Source organism: Leiobunum rupestre, chromosome 6 (assembly GCF_980474605.1).
Source record: "Leiobunum rupestre chromosome 6, qqLeiRupe1.1.hap1, whole genome shotgun sequence".
Taxonomy (NCBI): domain Eukaryota; kingdom Metazoa; phylum Arthropoda; class Arachnida; order Opiliones; family Sclerosomatidae; genus Leiobunum; species Leiobunum rupestre.
In genome coordinates this window covers 55,571,244-55,592,828 of record NC_143389.1, presented here as the reverse complement: position 1 = coordinate 55,592,828, position 21,585 = coordinate 55,571,244, and the positions used below count along the sequence as shown (strand labels likewise).

General features: G+C 37.1%; 2 protein-coding genes across 4 annotated transcripts; both read right to left on the bottom strand.

The window, feature by feature from the left end:
* Nucleotides 1–334: 334 nt before the first annotated feature.
* LOC149942662 (calcyphosin-like protein) lies at nt 335–15,940 on the bottom strand. 2 transcript variants are annotated; one of them, XR_016481217.1, is made up of 6 exons: nt 15,765–15,940; nt 13,786–13,889; nt 9,822–9,999; nt 7,758–7,967; nt 2,284–2,595; nt 335–1,942 (listed from the first exon to the last, which is right to left on the bottom strand). XR_016481217.1 is itself a non-coding variant. In XM_090178007.1 (5 exons), exons 2-5 carry the CDS (start codon nt 13,875–13,877, stop codon nt 2,494–2,496), a joined length of 582 nt encoding a protein of 193 aa, XP_090034133.1. In that variant the 5' UTR covers nt 13,878–13,889; nt 15,765–15,940; the 3' UTR covers nt 335–2,493. The 2 variants fall into 2 exon arrangements, 1 of the variants encoding a protein (XP_090034133.1); XM_090178007.1 differs by having other exon boundaries at nt 335–2,595.
* Nucleotides 15,941–16,778: 838 nt separating this feature from the next.
* Nucleotides 16,779–19,681, bottom strand: LOC149942661 (protein TFG-like). Of its 2 annotated transcripts, none has more exons than XM_090178707.1 (7): nt 19,586–19,681; nt 19,233–19,460; nt 19,081–19,164; nt 18,746–19,024; nt 18,454–18,681; nt 18,140–18,389; nt 16,779–17,360 (listed from the first exon to the last, which is right to left on the bottom strand). In XM_090178707.1, exons 2-7 carry the CDS (start codon nt 19,450–19,452, stop codon nt 17,042–17,044), a joined length of 1,380 nt encoding a protein of 459 aa, XP_090034833.1. In that variant the 5' UTR covers nt 19,453–19,460; nt 19,586–19,681; the 3' UTR covers nt 16,779–17,041. The 2 variants fall into 2 exon arrangements, with proteins under 2 accessions (XP_090034833.1, XP_090034834.1); XM_090178708.1 differs by lacking the exon at nt 16,779–17,360 and adding an exon at nt 17,367–17,511.
* Nucleotides 19,682–21,585: the final 1,904 nt, after the last annotated feature.

Sequence of the window (21,585 nt, the reverse complement as noted above, 5' to 3'; positions counted from 1 at the left end):
TTTTTCTCATATTTCAGTATTCAAAATAACTGTGCCTTACTAAACCTTGGATTAAGTATATTCTTAATCCAAGACTAAACGAAGTTTAATTCCGATTTTATAAGCCTAGTTTATAGTTCTGTTGTTTCACCCTAGCTAACTTGGTAAAAAGGCTAGTTGATGAAAATAAACATATTTGAGTTAGCTTTTGAGAGCTCAACTTTATACGTTGATGCCGGGTGGCTGGCTTGCCGGCTAATGAAGTGTGTAATTCTTACAATTGGTGAAAACAACAAGTTGTTACTTTGTGTATAGTACAATTATTTAATATACTCAAGCGTTACAGAGTACAATATTGTGGCAGGAATTTTATTTCAAAGTTTCTATGTAAATGCATAGGCTGATACTTTTACAAAATAATGTTTAGTTCGTGGATCTATTATTAGTAACAATTTGCTCAAAACTATCACGGCTTAAAAATCAGTAACAATTTTTAAAGATTTTTTCATCAGCGTAATTAATAACTAATCTAGACCTTTATTTATAAATTTCTTAACATTAATAAGAAATCCTGGCGAAATCCCCTATGAAAAACTAGCCTAAAATATAAAAAATACTTCGTTCTTCCAAAACACCATTTTTTATATTCCCTATGGAAAGCCCTAAACCTCTAAATTACCTAAATAATTTTTTATCGTTATAAAGGAATGTTTTTTTAAACTTTGAATAATAAACATAAAAAAATAACCTAAGAAGCTGATTAAAAAAACGCGCAACATTTTCAAGTAAGAAAAAATTCCAATACTTTCGGTAAAAAATAGTAAAATTTTTAGTCCCTTTAATACTTTTAAAATATTATTTTTTAACTATCCACCCTTTACGTTATAGAAGGCTATATTAATTTGAATTGGACATACAGTTTATAAGTCTAAGCTCTGACTAGAGGACAATGATTACAAAAATACTAGTGGAATAACCTGATTTTTAATGGAAGTTTCTTATTTATTTAAACTGTAAATTTAAAAATGCCTGGTTGGCCCTACAATATTAAGTGTTACTTCAAAAGGCAGTGTAGCTTATATCACTCGTAATATCAAGAACGTATTTGTTTATTGAGAACGTACGAGTCTACTTTCCAGCCCCTAGCATGATCAACTACCCAAGCCCTCCTCAAACGGAAACCCTCCATTTTATAAATTGTATAGCGCCATCTAGTATCGGTCGTAAGAACTTTTTAATCATTCGAGAAAACCTATACTTAGAAATTCGATTTAACTCTTCATTTAGTTTGAACTCCTTAAAATCTTAATTTAAGGATTTATTTTTTTAATAAATCATAAATAGCGAAATAGTAGATTCATAATTCCAGAGTTAAGGAAAAATATTTTAAAATAAGTCCCTGACTGATGGCGATACTGTTTCAATTTGGCCTAGGTAGTAATTCTTGCTTCTTCAAACGGGTAGCATCAATTACCTGGTAGAACCATGAATTTATTTAATCAGCAAATATTCAACTCTACTCCCTCTTTAAAAAAGAAATTTTAAATTATTTAAAAAGTTTTGTGATAAAAATAAAATAGTAGCACCCCGTAGCTTTGGCCATGGCGGCCATTTTAGTCACAAATTTTTTATCAATAGGAAAGAGCATGAATGACGTACTAGGACGTCACAGTGCCATTACTCTATAGGGGTATGTTGTTGAAGGAATGATGATTTTGCCCAGTCTTTTTTATCCATTTTTCTCCAGGCGCTGCCTTTGGACCAAGCCTTCCTTTTTTTAAACCCATCAAAAGCTAGAGATTCCATATTACAGAGTTAACGTTATTAGTAGGCTCCGCCTATTGATTAGGGTGTTACGGTTGAATATTTGATGTGCTAAATAAATTCAGGGTAGAACCTAATATATTTTTCCTTCACAATTTTGAGCGTCAAATTTTTTTTCATTTTAAAATCATTTTTGGTTCTAAATTTGTGATAGTAAAACAATATTAGTTTATATACTTGCGCCTAAAAAAGTAACCAAATTCGAGGGGATAGCCACTTTGGAAAATAATTTACACCAAATCACTGATTTCCAAAATTAGTTCTAGATTTTCTGATATACCTCAAACCATGGATTAAATTAATTAATCCATGCTCAAACATTTTGAATATTTTTTATTTACTGAGATTTCTAATATTATTTGTTATTTTACAAATTTCGTATATTTATAATTTTCAGAAATAAATATTTCAATATCCTGCTACTTTTACAGCAGATAATTTAAGTGGCTAGCCCCTCGGCTAACATATCTAAGTAGTTACCAGAGTTTAAATATTATATTTGGGCGTAAAGGGGCCTTTTTTGCGAAACTTTGTGAACAATATTGAAAGCCTTTTTTTTGACGAAATTTTAACTTTTCTTTATACAATTAAGTTTTTATATTTTAATACTAAAGGGCAACAATTCATTGTTTAATTTCCGAGAGGGAGTTTTAAAAATTGGAAAACATTGAAATTATTTTGAGGTAGAGTTCATATCTTCCAAGCATTTCGCATCATGAGATCAAAATAAGCGTCAGTATCGATGGAGGCGCTAACTCCGGCATAGTAGTTAATGAATTCCTCCTTGATAATCTGAAATAACCATAAACTTCATTATCGTTTTATTAAAAATTTAGGCCTTTAAAAATTAAAATTCGCGGTTTATTGACGTCCATAGAGATAGAAAAGAAATAGAGGGAAGATTACCGGGAAAATTCATCCCCCCCTCGCGCATGTATGAAAGAGGAGATGGGCAGAATTTGCAACGCCATCTATCCTTTCTTTGTTTCATCAAATGACAGTTGATTTTCAAAGAGGCATAATGTATTTCATTTCACCGCGCATCGATGGCGCCACGTAATCTGCCCATCTGATGGCTTCCTGCATTGGCTAAAAGGGGTCGACACTCGCGGTCAACTTCGCCAGATACAATAGTGCCTCTATTTCTTTTCTATCTCTATGTTGACGTCAATAAATTTTTAATTCTAGTTTATAGGTGTAGTAAGAGATGGCGCTAGTATCTCCGCTATCATCTTTATTCCGCGACAATAACGAATACGTATTGGAATTTGGTAGTGATGGGCATAAGCATAACGTCAAAATACCATCCTCGTAGACTTTTTCGTCTAACTGCGCATGGGTCAGATATTATCGAAACTCGCTTATTTAATGCCGTCAATGAAAATTCCACCAGTAATATACAGGCGGTTGGGTAAAGCTACCAAGGACAACGTAGAATCGCATGAAATTCTGGTCGATTTCTAATTCACTAACTTCAGTTTTACTTCTATAAAGTCGATGACGCGTATTTCGTCACGGAGTTGGAAGTGACGTAATTTACGTCATATCCGGTGAACAAGGTTTCATTAAAGAAAATCCATTTAAGGCATACTTATGATTGTTTATGTTACATGTGATATAGGGCGACAAATCATAATCATAATCGGCTTAGGCGCAAGTCATCGAGCGACTTTTAATGCCCTTAATTTAGGTGGCCGGGTGATATTGCCCAGGAGGGTGGTGGCTAGCCCTTCATGCCACCCGAGCCAACACCTCCCCACACTTATTATTACCAATAATAAGTTTTAGAGGAAAGGGGAAACCGAAGAACTCGGGAGGAAAACCCCTTTAACCAGTGAGGAGAAACGTTTTTTCACCCAGTGCCACATGGTGCCACAAGCTAGGATCGAAGCAGAGTCGCGTGGTAACTCAACGACGCCTTTACATTTTATTGTTCCATTTCTGTCTGTGTATCTAAAGGTTTCCGTATCGACCCGAAATTCGACCTGATCTATTTTTTTTTTTGGTGGGGGCGTGTAATGTAACCCCAAAAAACACTGTAGCAAAAGTTTAATACAGTATTAACATGTCAAAGCGTTCGCTACAACCAAGTCGATCGTTCGTGGCCGTCGATAAACCAATAGGAGAAGTTCGAGAAACCTCCCATTATTTCATGGGAATTAGGCTTTGTAAACGTTTCGTGGAATATTAAATCGAATCTCGTCACGAAGAACAAGGGTTGCGAACTAGCTGATTTATATTTTCGAAGGCGCCGACCGTCTCATTTGTATCTATTTCGTACTGAGCATAAACGTTAGTATACAGAAAACGGGAAACGTCGAACGTGTAGGGTCATCCATAGAAAATATAGGAAAGGAATAGCAACTACATAGATTTATCTTCCTGGGGGTTGGGTGGGGTGGTTTGCGGGTTCGATACCAGATCGTGGCACTAGGTGAAAACTCTGAACTTCTTCCGCGTTGAAAGCTTACCAGTTCTCTCCCTGCTGTTTATAGGGAGTTTCCCCCAACTTCTTTGGTTTCCCCTTTCCATAAAAACATTGACGTTAACGGTAATAATAAGTGTAAGGAACGGCAATAGTAAGTGTAAGGAACGGCAATAGTAAGTGTAAGGAACGGCAATAGTAAGTGTAAGGAACGGCAATAGTAAGTGTAAGGAACGGCAATAGTAAGTGTAAGGAACGGCAATAGTAAGTGTAAGGAACGGCAATAGTAAGTGTAAGGAACGGCAATAGTAAGTGTAAGGAACGGCAATAGTAAGTGTAAGGAACGGCAATAGTAAGTGTAAGGAACGGTAATAGTAAGTGTAAGGAACGGTAATAGTAAGTGTAAGGAACGGTAATAGTAAGTGTAAGGAACGGTAATAGTAAGTGTAAGGAACGGTAATAGTAAGTGTAAGGAACGGTAATAGTAAGTGTAAGGAACGGTAATAGTAAGTGTAAGGAACGGTAATAGTAAGTGTAAGGAACGGTAATAGTAAGTGTAAGGAACGGTAATAGTAAGTGTAAGGAACGGTAATAGTAAGTGTAAGGAACGGTAATAGTAAGTGTAAGGAACGGTAATAGTAAGTGTAAGGAACGGTAATAGTAAGTGTAAGGAACGGTAATAGTAAGTGTAAGGAACGGTAATAGTAAGTGTAAGGAACGGTAATAGTAAGTGTAAGGAACGGTAAAAGTAAGTGTAAGGAACGGTAATAGTAAGTGTAAGGAACGGTAATAGTAAGTGTAAGGAACGGTAATAGTAAGTGTAAGGAACGGTTATAGTAAGTGTAAGGAACGGTTATAGTAAGTGTAAGGAACGGTTATAGTAAGTGTAAGGAACGGTTATAGTAAGTGTAAGGAACGGTTATAGTAAGTGTAAGGAACGGTTATAGTAAGTGTAAGGAACGGTAATAGTAAGTGTAAGGAACGGTAATAGTAAGTGTAAGGAACGGTAATAGTAAGTGTAAGGAACGGTAATAGTAAGTGTAAGGAACGGTAATAGTAAGTGTAAGGAACTGTTGGCTCGCATGACATGAAGGGCTTGCCACCACCCTCCTACGCATTGTCACCCGGCCACCTGTTTAAAGGAATTGTAAGTCGCTAGATGACGTGGTGCTGATTCTTTTCAAAATGCGTCTTCTCAACGTAACCCTCGACTACTAGCGCCACCTTTGGAACAAATGTTGCAATCGCAGAATTACGTCACTTTGGTTACAACTTACGTCACAGACCTTTCAAGGAATTTTTAAAGCGACAAATACCGGGAGAAAAACAATCAGGATATTGTACCCAAAAAAAAAGAGTTTAAAAAAACCGCCCCGCCATCTATCGACTTTTAAAATAACTATTCGGATGGTCGCAGAGGTTTTTTTTTGTCAAACTGCGCATGTGTCAGATATTATTGAAATTCGAACAAGGGTTGAAAAACTGCCTCGGGCCTCGGGCCGAGGCAACGGTTAAATGGTCAATTGGATAAGTAAAGCTTCCAAATAAAACTTTTAATATCAAATGTTTCGTCCCTCCAAGCAGCCCCGCCCCCTCACGTTTCGCTTATCGACGGTTCCCACGAAAAGAACCTAAAACAAAAGTTACAAAACTAAAACTTTCGAGTATTGACTCCTTCTCCGCGCAAGACAGGGGAAAAAGCGTTCAAGGTGCCGGTAGCCGGACGATCGTCTCCACATATTCATTCTCCTTAGATATAAATTTTACGGTAGAAAATGGGCCAAAATTTCAGTTGTTCATGTTTTTAATAAGAGCGAAAAAATCCTCGGTTCCTCGGCTATATTTAGACCACCCTCGGACCGAGGCCGAGGCTCGGTTCGATCCTTGCCTTCGACACCCCCAAGTGGAGGGTTACGTTGAGCAGACGACAATTTCAGTAAAGGGAAAGTTACTGCGAAAAACCACGGATAGTGAATACACAATCCGTGGACAAACAATCGTCTGCAAAGCGTTGAAGTCAACGTTTTGCAGAAGATTGTTTGTCAACTGCATTTGATTCAAGGCCTAGGTGATTAGAGTAAATGTAGACAGAGTAGAAAACACATTGACAGAAAGTTTGTAAAATTCTTTTTCAGCGATTTTTGCGCCGCCTTTTCATTAACTTTACCTCTTCATTTCATATGAAAGGATATTAAAAAATTTGGAACTTTTAAATTTTGAAGTAAACTACAGTAAAAAATCCAACGAAAACTTTAAATAAAATCATTTTCATAAAAAATTCCCTCAAACACGAAACAATTGCTCAAAATCTCACATTGGCAACCCTGAATTAAACGTCCTCTATTGATGTATATTGAGCGGAAGCAAACCCCTTAGCTGAGTTCCTTTTGAAAACTTTGTCCAAGCTAGAGTTGTTATTCCTCTTATATATTTTCTACGGTTCTTCATTATACCGCATCTGCCTCGAAGGGGGTTTTTTTAAGAACTTGTTATAACTTAAACTCTCCTTAAAGAAGTACTACGCGAAGAGGCCCACTGAATAAAAAATTAGGGGTACCAATTTCGTCGTATATAATAAAGGCAAAAGGTATATAATTAAATGTGAAAATGAAAGGGAGGGGGGGGATATTTGCGTAAAATTAGGCAATCTGAACAGTAAAGCGTGCTGCACGATATTTAGTTTAGCTTTTTGAGGAGAGAATTATAAAAATGAAAGCGCAATCACCGTAATGTGAAGTGCGCATTTAGGCTCGTCCATCTTGTTTTTATACAGGGTGTCCATTAAAAACCGAAAAATGATAAATAACTGAAGAACGTTTTTTACTTTTAAATTTCAAATTTCCATAGAATATTCCTCTTGAAGGGGGACATTTACTAGTGTAAAATTGAATGAACTTGAACCATGTCTTCAAGGTCATTCAAAAACTATCTCGAGAACCGTTGGGTTTACGGATTTGGTTCCAATTAGAAAGTTGTTGCTCGCCATATTATTAGTTTAACTAATTTGTATTTGACCAATAAGAATCCGATAAACTGAAGGTTAATGAATTCAGTGTTTGATAATTAACTAATCTGATAAAATTTTAATGCGACTAAATCAAATAAATACTGAATAGTTTACAACGGCTCAATTATGCCATCGTCGGCTCGCTACATGCTTGAGCTCGTTTAACGACGGAGGCAAATTATTCTAAAACTTGTTGTCATGACAACCAATCTTACAAAAATCAGGTTCAATTCATTAAACTTCAATTTATCGGCTTCTGATTGGTCAAATTAAAGTTATTTGAATTAATAATATGGCGAGCGACAGCTTTCTAATTGGAATCAAATCCGTAAACCCAACGGTTATGGAGATATTTTTGAATGACCTTGAAGACATGGTTCAAGGTCATTCAATTTTACACTAGTAAATATACCTTTGCACGAGGAATGATCCATAGAAATTTGAAATTAAAAAAAAAGTTGTTTAGTTCTTTTCGCTTTTTAGTGGACACCCTGTATAAAAAATGAAAATGTAATCCCATACCTTTCCGTCTGGTTGATTTGGCGTGTCGAAAGTTTTGAGGAAATCCTTGAAGACTTGTTCCTCCGTGTACTCTCCGTTCAAGTATTTGGGATGATGCCTGGCGTTGTAGACGCCTTTTAAGTCTTGGACGGTCACTTCGCCGTCTCCGGACTTGTCCAAACGCTTGAAAGCCTGCTCGATGAGGGATATCCTGGCGGCGGACATGGGCGGCTGATTCGAAAGAGTTTCAATAAATTTAATAATTGTTTTATACGAAGTCATCTAATTTCTTGATGCGAAAAGATACTACACTTTGATCTTAGCCAAACGACGAAGAAAATTAAAAAATATGGTTTTGTAAGAAATAATCTATTTTCTTGATTTGATAAGATACTACACTTTGATCTTAGCCAAACGACGAAGAAAATTAAAAAAATATGGTTTTGTAAGAAATAATCTATTTTCTTGATTTGATAAGATACTACACTTTGATCTTAGACAAACCTCAAAGTAGATTTTTAATTAATTTAAAAAAAGGTCTTATATAAAGTCATCCATTTTCTTGATGAGAAATCTTAGCCAAACCGCAAAGTAGATTTTTACTAAATTTAAAAAAAGGTTTTATATAAAGTCATTCATTTTCTTGATGAGAAAAGATACTACCAATTATTAAACTACATTTTGATCTTAGAAAAAAGAACGTGGCTTTTTTTAAAATTCAAACAAAATATATTGTAAACTAAATCATCTATTTTGTTGATACTAGGCAAATGCCGAAAAAGCTTATTAAATTTCCAAAACAAATACTTCGGACAAAAACTTCTAATTTATTTACGCGAAAGGTACTACACTTTGATCTTAGTGAAACGAGGAAAAAAATTGTTATTAAATTTTAAAATATTTTAAATTTGCCTAACTACGCAGATACAACAGAGGATAATATATCAATTGATATATTGCAAAAAAATTCAGCCATTTGGTAGGAATCTAGGGTTAGTCATCGCGTCAAAACAAACAAACAAAAAAGGTTTCGAGTCTTAAGAATAAAATAAAGATAAACTAGCGAAAAATCGCAACACGCAAAAGAGTAAGGTTACGCATCAGCTAGAAATCAAATCGAGTGTATCTTAAACATTTTTTTCAGTACAATTGAATAAAAAATTCTAAAAATCACGGTGACAGTGTCGTTTTGCTCACTTACCGATATCGAATATCATGGTCCAACAAAAGCCAATAATTAACAATGCATTAGCGCTTATTATAGGCGTTACGTGAATTAATGGCTTGAAAAGTCGCTTGATGACTTAGGCCTAAGGTGGTGCCTTGGCCCTTGGGTATTAGCCTAGCTGAGAATATAGATGGCGCTTTATTTTCTATACTATGGGAATACATGGATATTTTTTTGAAAACAATTAAAACCACTTATCCCAGGGCTAGTTATATAAATAAGGAATGTTTTTCGGCTTTTGGAAAGCTAGGGAATTATTGTTTTGAAAAAAGAAATTTTATTTTCGTAATCTGGCATCACTGATAATATTGTTCCATAAGAATATTTTACTGAGAGCTCGTAACGGAGTGACGTCATCACAAGAAGAAAATCTCCCCCAAGCGGACGCAAAACGGCGACGAAGCCCGTAATGCAGTCTCTCTAGGTGAAAACTCGGAACAACTCCTTCCGCGTTAAGTTTGCAAATTATCTCCCCACTGGTTAAAGGGGTTTTTCCCAGAGCTTTTTGGTTTCCCCTTCCATAAAAACTTGTGGAGGTTAACGGTAATAGTTAGTGTAGGGAGCTGTTGGCTCGCGTGGCATGAAGGGCTTGCTACCACCCTCCTACGCATTGTAACCCGGCCACCTGAATTAATGGCTTTAAAAGTCGCTTGATGACTTAGGCCTAAGGTGGTGCCTTGGGTATTAAGTCTAGCTGATAGCTCTCAGTAAAACTTTTGCATGTGAAGAATAGTGTCACGCTTATGTAACAATATTATACATTTATGGTATAGCTAAATACATTCTTGATACGACATTTCGATAAAGTTGATTCACGATGGATGGGATACATGGCAAATTATGGACGACAAACTTACCCTGAGGGCCCTGAGGAACTCTTCAAAGTCGATGGTGGCGCTGCCATCCTTGTCCAAATCGTTGAAGAGAGTGTCGATGTCCGATTGGCTCAAGGTGACCCCGTACTCGCTAAGACCCTTCTCAAATTCTTCCTTGTTCAATTTCTTGTCCAAATTATCGTCCATAATTCTGAACGTTCTGCGGAAAAAAATAGACCCTATTATGATACTATTGCATTTGGGTACCAGATAGCGACAGCCAAAAACTACACGATTTAATAGTGTTTTGCATTTGATTGCTCGATATTCGCTCCGAACATGTCTCTGACGTCATAGATCTCGCCCCAATCGACTAGAGTAAAACCGCAAATGCTAGTACTGCTGATATTGATGTGATACTATACGATCCCGTAACCATTTAACGTGTAAAACAGTGGTGAATGGTAAGTAATATTCGTCAATATTGAACATTAATTTTTAACCCGTTATTTTAGTACGTACTCATTTAAAATTGTGCTCTAAAGCCAAGGCCTAACAGAAACCCCTGCTTTTTGCTTTGATTTTGTAGATCAATTTTATGCGGTAAAGAATTCTTAGTAAAAGAAACGCGTCTGTTTCGAATCTTACACTAAGAATTTTTCCGACTCAGAAAAAATCTTTCTGTCAGAACACAGCATGACAAACTAGACGCACCCCACGAGTGCAGATTTGGTCGACTGTGAAATCGAAATTTGAAATTAAATTACTGGTCTCAAGATTACTACCGATAATCTTCAAAACGATTTATACACTCTTTAAGCCGTGATACGATGCACCATAAGTTTACAATGATAAACTTATGGTTGTACACATCCGAGGTATAGCGGGAAACAGGGTGACCACAGAATATTTCAAAATCCTTTAAAGGGAGTAGAATCCTCCTTGTTTGGTAGGGTGCGCCATAGCTTCTCTCTTTTCTCGCTCATGGCGCTAGTCTAGAACGATAGTAGGAACACCCAATTCTTCTATTTAGGTTTTCTGAAGAGTTTTTCACACTTGAAACCTTTATTGTTTCATATTTAATGTTTATATTTTAAATGAACCCTTAATTAACATATAAACAACAATATCCGAGCTATAAATTAATTATTTTCATTATAGTTTAGATATTTATTGAAATATAATTTCTTAATAATGAGGTACGTGGTTTTAGATTCTAGTAGATATGAAAAATTAAAGCACTACCAAAGCGTGTATACTTTTAGTGGGATAATTCCTCAAAAACCACCGCATTTCACTCTACGTATAACACGTAGGGGTGGGTATTATGTATTGCCCCAAATTCCTGATTACAGTTTACTTCACCTATTTTCTACTTTCATTGCTTCTATTCTCGTATCTTTTCCTATACAATATTAATTGTTGTTGAAACGCTCTGCATTATCGGGGGACTGCCACAAGTGATAGTTGACGTCTTTTAGTTTTTCCCAAATGGAATCGAAAATTGCAACCGGCTATAGCTCCTCAACCGTTGGTGGTAGAGCAATGACAGTGACACTTTCCTAATATGAATCAACCACCCTGAATCCGAAAAAGCCGGTTTCAGGGGTCAAAAACGACATCTGGCGTTTCCGCCGTAACTATTATCGCTTTGCAAAATACGACAACTCCACGTGAAAGGAAATAAAAAAGTATAAAAAATTGCTTATGGTTTCATTTTTCTATCGTTTACACGTTTCAAGAAAATTTAAGATAAATGCAAAAACTCCCATTGTCGAGGACTTTTGTAACAGCCTGTACATGTTCCATATTTACGGTATTGGGGTAAATTGAAAACTTATATATGGTGACGGGTATTAAAAGTAGATGGCGCTATTATTTCTAGCAGCAAAGGCTATCAGCTGAATTTCATACGTTTCCTTAGCAACCGATTACGAATAATATCGTGGGTAATTATTGCCAAATTGTACGCGTTTGTTTCGTACTAATACATTAAAAGATTACAGAAAGATCTCGAGTGGGCTATTAAACCACGCGAGCTATTACACTAAGAGGAAATGGAGACGGGGAGGTTGCGGTGGCCATGGCAACGAGGCCGCACAATCCGCTCTCCGAATGGCAGCGACCACCAGACCTTCCGGGATCAAATCCATCTAGTCGCCGGAAACGATGAGGTTGTGTACTTCAGACAAACACGTCTACCGATGCCGCCTCGAACATGAAAACACCCCGATTTCATTCTTCAAAATCACACGAGAAGTACCCGAAATTTCGCGCGTTAACTCCGGGAAGAAAATTATTCTTAATTTAAAAATAAAACGGGTCTCTACTACTATAAAATTATAAAATATAATAATATAATTAGCATTTAATTTCGTTCATTAAAATAAAGCGTAAGAAAATTAAATAGCCCCTGTAGCACATGAAGTCGTTTTAGGGTCGGGGTACGGTCGAAAAGTCGCTTTATAGTCGACGACCAAATGCCGACCTAAAAACGTCCGAGCGTTTTTCGACACTAAAACCGTAAATCCTTTTTGGGACTATTTATGGTCGGTATGCCGACCATTATCCGACTTAAAATAGTTCTTACATTTAATTATTATCCCTGTGGCACAAAGAGTCGATTTATGGTCGCGCTTTGCCAATTAATCGCTCAAAACTGTGAAACTTTGGCGATTTAATAAAACAAATTGAAATATTTTTCAAATAACTTCCTTTCTGTATTATATTTTTTTCGAAAAAGATAATATATTCAATCTGAAAATGTTTCCTTATTAAAAATATCTCAGCTCAAGTAGGTTACATTCGTATAGCTAAACATGTATTAATTATTAATGAAGATTTAATCGTTACTTTTTACTAAGCCCCAAGAAACTCTAGAACTCTGTACTCTAGATTCAAGAGCTTTCCGATTGACGAAAATAAACTCATTGTTTCACTCCCGTTCATGGGACTTGACCAACTACATACATGTATATAGCTATATTTACGGTTTTATTTGGTCATTTTCAGTCACTTAAAATATCAAAAAATAAGTTGTTTCGACGTAATTATACAATACATTCTAAGTCGGGATGACGTCGTTTCGGAGTCGGTTCTTAGGTCTATTAAAAGGCGGTAAAGAGTCGACGTTTTGTAGGCGGCCGACCCTTTTACCTCTAGGACATTTGGACCCTAAATCCAAAGGTCGGCCGACCGTTGTCCGACTTTAGTGTTTAGTACCTTTTGCCGACGTCGGCCCGACTTTAATTAGCTACAGGGGAGTTGGAACAAGAAAAGTCGATCTTCAAAACTTGGCCAAAGAAAGTTTTAGTGCGGCCAAATATATTAGAGAACTCTGTATTCTTTAGGCTTTTCAATAAAATAAGCTTGTTTTTATGTAGCTCATTCGTCCCGAAATACAGTTCAGTTTCGTTTATGCTTAAGAACAGGGTACTCTTATGTCCAGGGTTTTCGTCCTACGCATTGTAACCCGGCCACCTGAATTAATGGCTTTAAAAGTCGCTGATAATTTTTTACTTTACAGAAAGGTCTAATTACCATGGTAACGGTTTATGCTGAAAAACAGGGTGCCTCGTCGAATTTACTCTTATGTTCAGGGTTTTTCGTAGTAAAACGTCATCGATATGTCACCCATGACGCAGCAGCAACATCAAAACAATAAGACCAACGTTACTTTACAGAAAGGTCTAATTAATTACCATGGTAACTATGTGCCTAATTTTTTCTGAGTTCCGGCAAGAAATAGGCAGTTATTTCGATATTATCTTCGATGTGCCCAACACGTTGCAAAACAGGCAACAACTCGTGTTGGAGAACAATATTTATCCAAATTTCTGACTTATTTTATCGCTCCGTTCACTTCCGGCGTAATGGCGCGCTCAATTAGCCAATAACCGCTTTCCATTTCCGTTAACGAAAATCGCCGATAAAAATGTATTTAGAAACACAAAACGAACCGGTGAAGGGGGGGGGGGGGGCATAGACGCCCCTGGTGGGTACCTACCTGGCAAATCCTTTTATTCCGGATGCGCCTCGTTGCAGACATTGGTAGCGTAGCTTCTCGATAGGCGTTGTCGGTTTTTGCGGAGACGACATGTTTATAATTCCCTAGACGAAAAGGGAAAAATCCAAAATTACCCGCCGTTCCATAACGTAAATAATGTAGTTTTAAAATAACTGCATACCCTCTTTATTGTCGCGAACGAATGACAATAAAAATTACAATATATGTCTGTTAAAATTTAAAATTTAACGCTCACCGACTTTACGTTTTTAACCTAGTGTTATAAATTCTTTATGGACCATTTAAATTTTTAAATTTGCGCGTCAGTAGCGTTTTTCGCACCTCTACTTTTTTACTAGGAGATATAACGCGTTGTTTTCCTCCTCCGTAGATTCGAGTGTATCGTAAATCGAGACTGAAAAGAGTTTTACTAACTGGGTCTCGTTTAATTTTTGTAAAGGTCGTATTTAAAAAAAAAAGATAAAAGTCGTTCTAACATCGTTTGTGAAATGGAACTAATTTAAGGGAGAAAGAGAAGTGTAGGCATACATGATTACGGAACGTGAAAAGCATTTCAGTTATGATATTAGTCAGAGTGTAGGTCTAAGAGGGAATTTCCAATGAGGCAAAAATTAGCTACCCACATTTTGGAGCTATGCTTTACTGAGAATCGGTTTTGAATAGAGTCGCGCGAATGTATTATAAATGTTAATTATAGATGCTAGATTTGGCAAGAAAACCCACATCAATCGCTTGGTTTCCTGGCTTTATTTTGGAATGCCCGCATATATATATATTCCTGCTCTGGTTAATTACAATTATAATCTTTAGAAAAGAAGGAAACCCTTATTCCGTTAAATTGGGGAGCGGGTGATAAATGAATCGTAAAACCAGAAGTATATAATATATCTCATCTCGTACGAGATTAGTATCCATCTGGGCTATTATACGTACATTCGCGGGCTAGAGGTAATTTCTAATGGGAACTATTTACCCGTCAAACCGCGGAAGGATACACGGCTCAAAAAGCACCGGATGTATTATTCCACCTAACAATGTAAAATGTAAAAATTAAACCGCTCAGGGATAGTTACTTATTTTCGTATTAGTATTATATACTTCTGATAAAACAAATTAAATAAAAGAAGTTATTAAACCCTAAGGCTAAATTAGATAATCATAGTCTGTGGGTGCGTCTAGTTAATGATTACTTTTCTATGTATGAAAACAAATCTACGCGTTGTGCAAAATTAATTAAAAACTAGAAATTATACGCGTATTTCATTCATCTATTGACAAGGGGAAAGCAACTTTTTTAATTGCGTATAGTTTTTGCAGATGGCGACAGTCGTCCAGCGTTTGAGAAAAGTCATAAGAAATTTCGCAAAAATTGATAAAACCAGGAATTTATTTTAAAATATTTAGTGTTTTTCAAGATATATTTATACATGTATATATAAATCGGCAGTTTTGCGGGTGTTTTTTTCTTCCAAATATACAAAAGAAAGTACACGTATATTTTTAATTCGCAACTTGGGGCTGGGCGAGAATTAAGCTTATTAGACTGTAGAATCCGAGATCTAATTTAGAGAGGGACAGAAACCGTGACCGGCCTAGCAAACTGAACATCCGGTCAGGCTGTCAGCCCAATAATTAATGGCCCAATAATATATATTTAAACTTCTGTTTAACCCTCTCCCGAGTTGTAATATACTTATATTTTAAAAGAAAAATATTATAAATTGTTTTAATCGATATCTTGGCACTTAGCCAGGTTACTCATCTAGATTTATTAATGCCGGTTTCGGAGGCGCCAGACCATGGAGAGACTCTCACCATTTTAATACGAAAATTAAATTAACTACAGAAGCAAACGTTTCAGAAACTCGATAACGAAATAGACATGTAACCGGCATAACTAAAATTAAAAATATTCCAAGGCCTAAAACTTAGAACGAAGTTAGGAAAAGTATATTTACCAAGGAAGAACGAGGTTTGATGATGCGCTTTCCGAAATTCCCGACGAGGTATAAATTGAATAAAGATGCGAAAGGTGACGATCAAATTTGATTAACAAGACGTTTCGAGCGATTTCTTATCGAAATATTTTAAAAATTACGTCTTAAGAAAATGGGAAGTGTCTCGCGTTAGATAAGCGCAATCTTTCCAATGAATTTCGGCGAAAAAACGCGTTTTTCGAGACCGGCTGCGGCGCCGATCAAAGGCGTTATTACGCATGCGCGACTATTGTCAAAGGGAGGGGGCTGAATAATGGGAGGTGGAGGATAGCACCCCTCATAATAATACTGGTTTGTTTAAAGGGCTTGGAAGATGGGAAAAGCAGGGATAATAGATAGGGTAAGGCCAGGGGGAAGATCTTAACGCTTACAGAAAATCCTAATCCAGGGGCTAACCACTTCCTTAAATTCTGTACACCGATTACAGCCTTTGGAAATGCAAAGTTTGTAATCGATTACGTAATCACTTTAATACGGTCAGTACAGCGATTACGGATAGTGATCAGCCCCTCGATCCCAATTCATTTTTCACAAGTTTGCTACGCAAAAATTGGAAAAGATCTATAATCATACTATAAAGCTTAAAGGCTTAGTTTTGTAACTCAATGTAAAAGCGACATTCGGATTATGATGATTCTGATTGAAATTAATCACATAACATCGCATAACATTTAGTCTTTTGAGCAGAGGCGCACCCATAAATTAATTATAAGGGGTTGGGGGCCCTAGGTTGTGGTATCCATATGTTCTGAAGGGAGCCGGCTCCCGCCTGGGTACCCACTGCTTTTGATGTTTTAGCGCCAATAAAGCTTTTGAACGAATTTAGATCCTCTACTGGTATTTGTAGTAAACTATAGAATTTTTACCGAATTTGCTTCTTCTCTTAGCTGAACTGGGCAATTAAATATAAATTTGTAGATTCATTGTAATAACATGGGAAATCCTTGCGAAGGAAACAATCAATAATGAGAAAAATGATTATTTAAAATACTTTATTAGCAGAAATTTAATTAAATAAGGATTAAAATGGGTCCTTATTTTTTACAAGTAACGTTTTTTTAATATACACCAAACTGAATGAATAAATATAGTAACATTTTTGTTGGAAAGCATAAAAAGTAGAGTAATGGAGGAACGGAATTAAGATTATTTTGAATCGCATAGATAGCTAAGATATTGTAATTTTAACATTGCTGCCTAACAAACTAAAACAATTCGCAAGTTAAACCTTCAATTAGTCATTGGTAACCTTGTTGGTAGCTTTGAGCTGGTCTGGGATACACCCCAGTAGCGTGAGGCAAACCTGAAGTGCCACGTGAATAAGGGTTACCCGGTGTGGGGCTGGGGGAAGTTGAAGTTGGTGGATTTCCAACTACACTAGGGTGTGGTTGGTAGGGCCCTTGTGGTTGCTGAGGTTGTTGAGGGTACTGTTGTTGGGGAGATTGTTGATAGACGACAGGAGAGGGTGCACTACCACCACCACCAGGTGCTACAGGGGGGAATGAACCCCGAGGGTGCTGTTGTTGTTGTTGTTGTTGTTGGGGATGTTGGGCGTACCTGGCACCAATGAAATTTTGTGTAACAAATATCGAATGAAATTTCGTTTTTCTCAAAAAAGTAGAGGAATGCGGTTTTTGGTTGCTATTAAAGTTTCGTTTCTCAGTTACCAATGTTTTTTGATTTTCTGAAGTCTTCAATGCGAGATTGACTATCGAGTAATTAAATAAAATATTTTTTACACATTTAATTTCTACTCACCATGGAATCTTGGATTAATAATATAGAATACTGGATATGTCACTTGCGCGTTTAGGCATCTCTCAAATCTCCCCAGCGCTCCACATCAAGGTGGGACTAACTTAATATGGCACAAGTGTTTTGTTTTTGTTGTGATTGAAGCGTGCTTGTACGGCGTTAGGCTTAAGGATTTTTTTGTTGTATATTTTTTTCTGTACGTTTTTAGTGATAATTTCTTGGTAAGTTTAACGCATTTAAATCACTCCTAAACTCCATAAATTAAATTAATTTACATAGCCATTACCCGAAATTCGTTAAACGCGATTCGCGAGCCAAAGATCAACCGTATTTTTAAAAAGCAAGCATTGTGAATTACACATGCGCAGAAAAATTTGTCCCACCGCGAGAGATGCCCGATATTGCCGTGGGGAAGGTAGAAGTGCCATATCCAGTGTTCCTATTATTAATCCAAGATGGAATTAACCAATGGCAAATATCAGCTATTTAAATTAACGATTAATCGATTCATTTTAATTCTAAATTCCGGTCCATACACAGTTCGATTAACCGCATACCTCTAATAATTTTGTTGAAGATACCTCATTTGGGGCGGTGGTCCTGGAGGGACTGGGCCATAAGGTCCGGGTTGCTGAGGGGCCTGTTGCTGTTGATGTTGCTGAGGTGGTTGCTGGCCGTAACCCGGATTAGGATAGTTTTGTCCCCCAGAAGACGCGTAAGGGTTTGCTCCAGGAGGATAAATAGCTTTTGGAGCTTGTGGATCTTGCTTCATCCTTGGATCTTGTTGAGAATTATCCGGTTGCACAGGTGTATAACCCCTTGGAGTCTGATCTGCATGTAAAAAAACTAGTTGATAAAATACGTTTATCAATATTAATTATCGCTAAAGTCATACTTGGATCTTGTTGCACTGCGTAACCGGTATGATAGCCTTGTTGAGACTGGACATTTGGCATGAATGCAGATTGATTTTGTTGTTGTTGAGGGTATCCTTGATTCGGGGGTGGCAACTGTTGTTGTTGTTGTTGCTGCTGCTGCTGCTGCTGCTGTTGCAAAGCTCTTTGGTGGCTGCTGGCAGATCCTAAACTCGATATACTGTCGGGTGTGTCGGGTCTAGCATCATCTGAAAGAAATAAAACTTGTTAAGTATAAGTAATGGAGCTTCAATCTAAAAAACAAGCCAGTACCTTCTTTCATTGGTTTTGTTGAGGGAGAAGTGACTTGATCTTTACCGCTTTGTAACTGTTGTTGCTGTTGTTGTAAAGGATCGAACTCTTTTCGGGTAACAGCATTGTTTTGACTGTTGTTCTCAGAATGGGAAATAGTTTCTTTTCCTAATGTGGCAGTGTCCATTACTGCAGGAGCAAGCTGATCTAAAAGATTATTCACTCTATCTCTTATGAATTGAAGATCTTTTCGAATCTTCTTAACATCCTCGTTTTGAAGTTTGCAAGGTTGACTGTTAACTGTGCAAAAACCAAAATTTAATTCTATAGAGTTAAAATATGGACCAAAAGCTTACCAAAAATCGTTAGTTTTAAGATGCGACTACACTGGATTGCAAATGATAAATCTGAACTATCAAAGATGGTTATCAAATCACCATCTGAAAGAAAAGAATAATATTTATACCATCCACAGAATTTGACAGGTAGTTCGTGTTCCTTAACTTACCTTCATCTTTGTATTTTATTGTTACTTCATCATTGCTACTTAGATATCCTCTAAACACTCGTTGCATCATTAGCACAAGTTCGTCGTAGGTGATGTCTTCATTATGAATTGGTATTCGACGAATATCATCACCAAGCTGCGCTTTAATTATTAATTTTCCACTAAGATCTAACTGAGGGAATCCACTATCATCACTTCCAGCATTCTGATAAACACTCATATCTGAAACTGAAGGTACGTAAGGCTTAGTAGATGCCGGTAGGTACTAGGTAAGCTTCATTAATAAGGATCTTAATTTTTTTTTAAATTAAGCCAATTAATTTTATTGGTAACATTATAAAATTTACACTTACTAAATGTGGTCCCTTCAGGTCAACAAATAATGTTTTACGTAAAGTGACAATTTTAAAATGACGGCACAAAAATGGAAATAAATTTGATGAATCGACTTTTTGACTGTCGACCATTGAGTTGGGAATATAGCACTTCTAGAGCCACAATTTATATCTGCTGTGGCTGTGGTCCTGAGGAACACTTTCTGGAAACCATGTACGAACGGAAACAGTTTTCATTAGTCGGTGGCGTCACCTATCTTACAAAGAAAATATATATTTTTTAAATGTCGTCTGCTTATACTCGTTTCACGCTAATGGTAGATCAAGGATCCTATATGTTAGAAGGATAGGTAGCCCTCCGGCCAGCCCATGTTTTCAAAACGCCGGCAGCGCCGTCGATATTAAGAGAGCCTCTAAACGTGGGACGTATTGTCTCTATTCCCTGAAGGACAAATTTTGGCGGTGCTTCCTCCATGTTTTGTCCTTGACGGAATCTAAAGTCGGATTCTCTATCGCGCATGACCCACCGCCGGCGCTGCCATTTTTCGTCCCTCGCCTCATATCCTTGTAACATATAGGATCCTTGGGTAGATAGCGTATTTTTCTCTACGAACCTTGAGCGCTACTGGCTTCAATTATTCTCACCGCTAACTTGCGGTAGATGACGCCACCGACTAATGATAACTATGGCTGTTTCGCTTCGTACATGATTTCAAGAAAGTGCCCCCAGACATCTAGAAGTACAGTTCTCAACTCAATGGTGTCGACCAGTAACTGTGGTCGACGACCACTCGAGTATCCCGGACCAGGGTTGGACATAAGGATACTTTTTTTAGTAGACTAAGTCAGCCTGACTAGTGAGCCTCGGGTATAAAAACCAGAAGGACAGCCAACATTTTGCTTTACCCGTCAGAATTGAAATAGGAGTTTATTATCACTTGAGTTAGATGATGTGATTTAAAAAAAATGGGATTGATGAATGCTGAATTTATAATTCGTCATTATTTATGAACATTTAGGTAAATTTTTTACTAGTCAAATTGACTAGTGAACCCCCGATTTCGATTAATTTTAGTAGTCAAACGCCTTATGTCAAACCCTGTCCCGGACCACAGCCAACTTAGATACGCTTTTGAATTGTGATTGTCAGCGACGTATAGCTCCCCTAAAAGAGAAAAGCGACTAAACGTTTAAAAAGTACCAACACTCATAGCATGTCGCTTTTATTAATAGTAGTCAAAAACCACTTTATTAATTGCTCGGACTAATTTATTAAATACTAATTTACTGAGAGCTAGTAATGGAATGACGTCATCACAAGAAAAATTGCCCCCTAGCGAGGCGCTGTCAAAGGCTACATGTGACGCGTTAGCAAGCGGACGTAATGCAGAGTGTCTTGTGAATAGGTCTCACTAAAACTTTTGCATTAGAATGATAGGAAGCGTCACACCTATGTGACAATATTATATACTTATGGTGAAACTAATTTAAAAAAATGAGTTGGATAAGATTAGAAAATATTTAGTTTACGGAGAACGTACGAGTCAACCCGGCTCAAACGATCAGTTTACAGAAACATGAAGCATGGACACTGTATCTCTAACCGGACGGGAAAAGCAGCCTTTGACTGTCCGTTTGCATCCTACTTCGTATTAGCTGAAATAGTCGGCCGTACTCCGTCAAGGTCATTCGAAAAATGTAAACCCCCATTTCAAACGGAATGTTTTGTCGACCACGTGACGAATTATATGGCCTTGACAGCCCGAAACTTTCAAAATTCTTGAACCTCTCCCCCTTTACAGAGAGACGGTAGCTAGTGGAAGCCAAAGCTTTTCCCGAGGCTTTTTCCGTCCGGTTAGAGATACCATGGAGATACAGTGTCCATGCATGAAGTCAACCTGAAAATGGCAACTCGCCATCTGTCGGGGACTTGTTTAAAATTTTGTAAATTATTCAGAATTTTGTAAACCAACCATTTAATACTATCTAAACTAATAAAATCGTAAATCCAGCTTTAT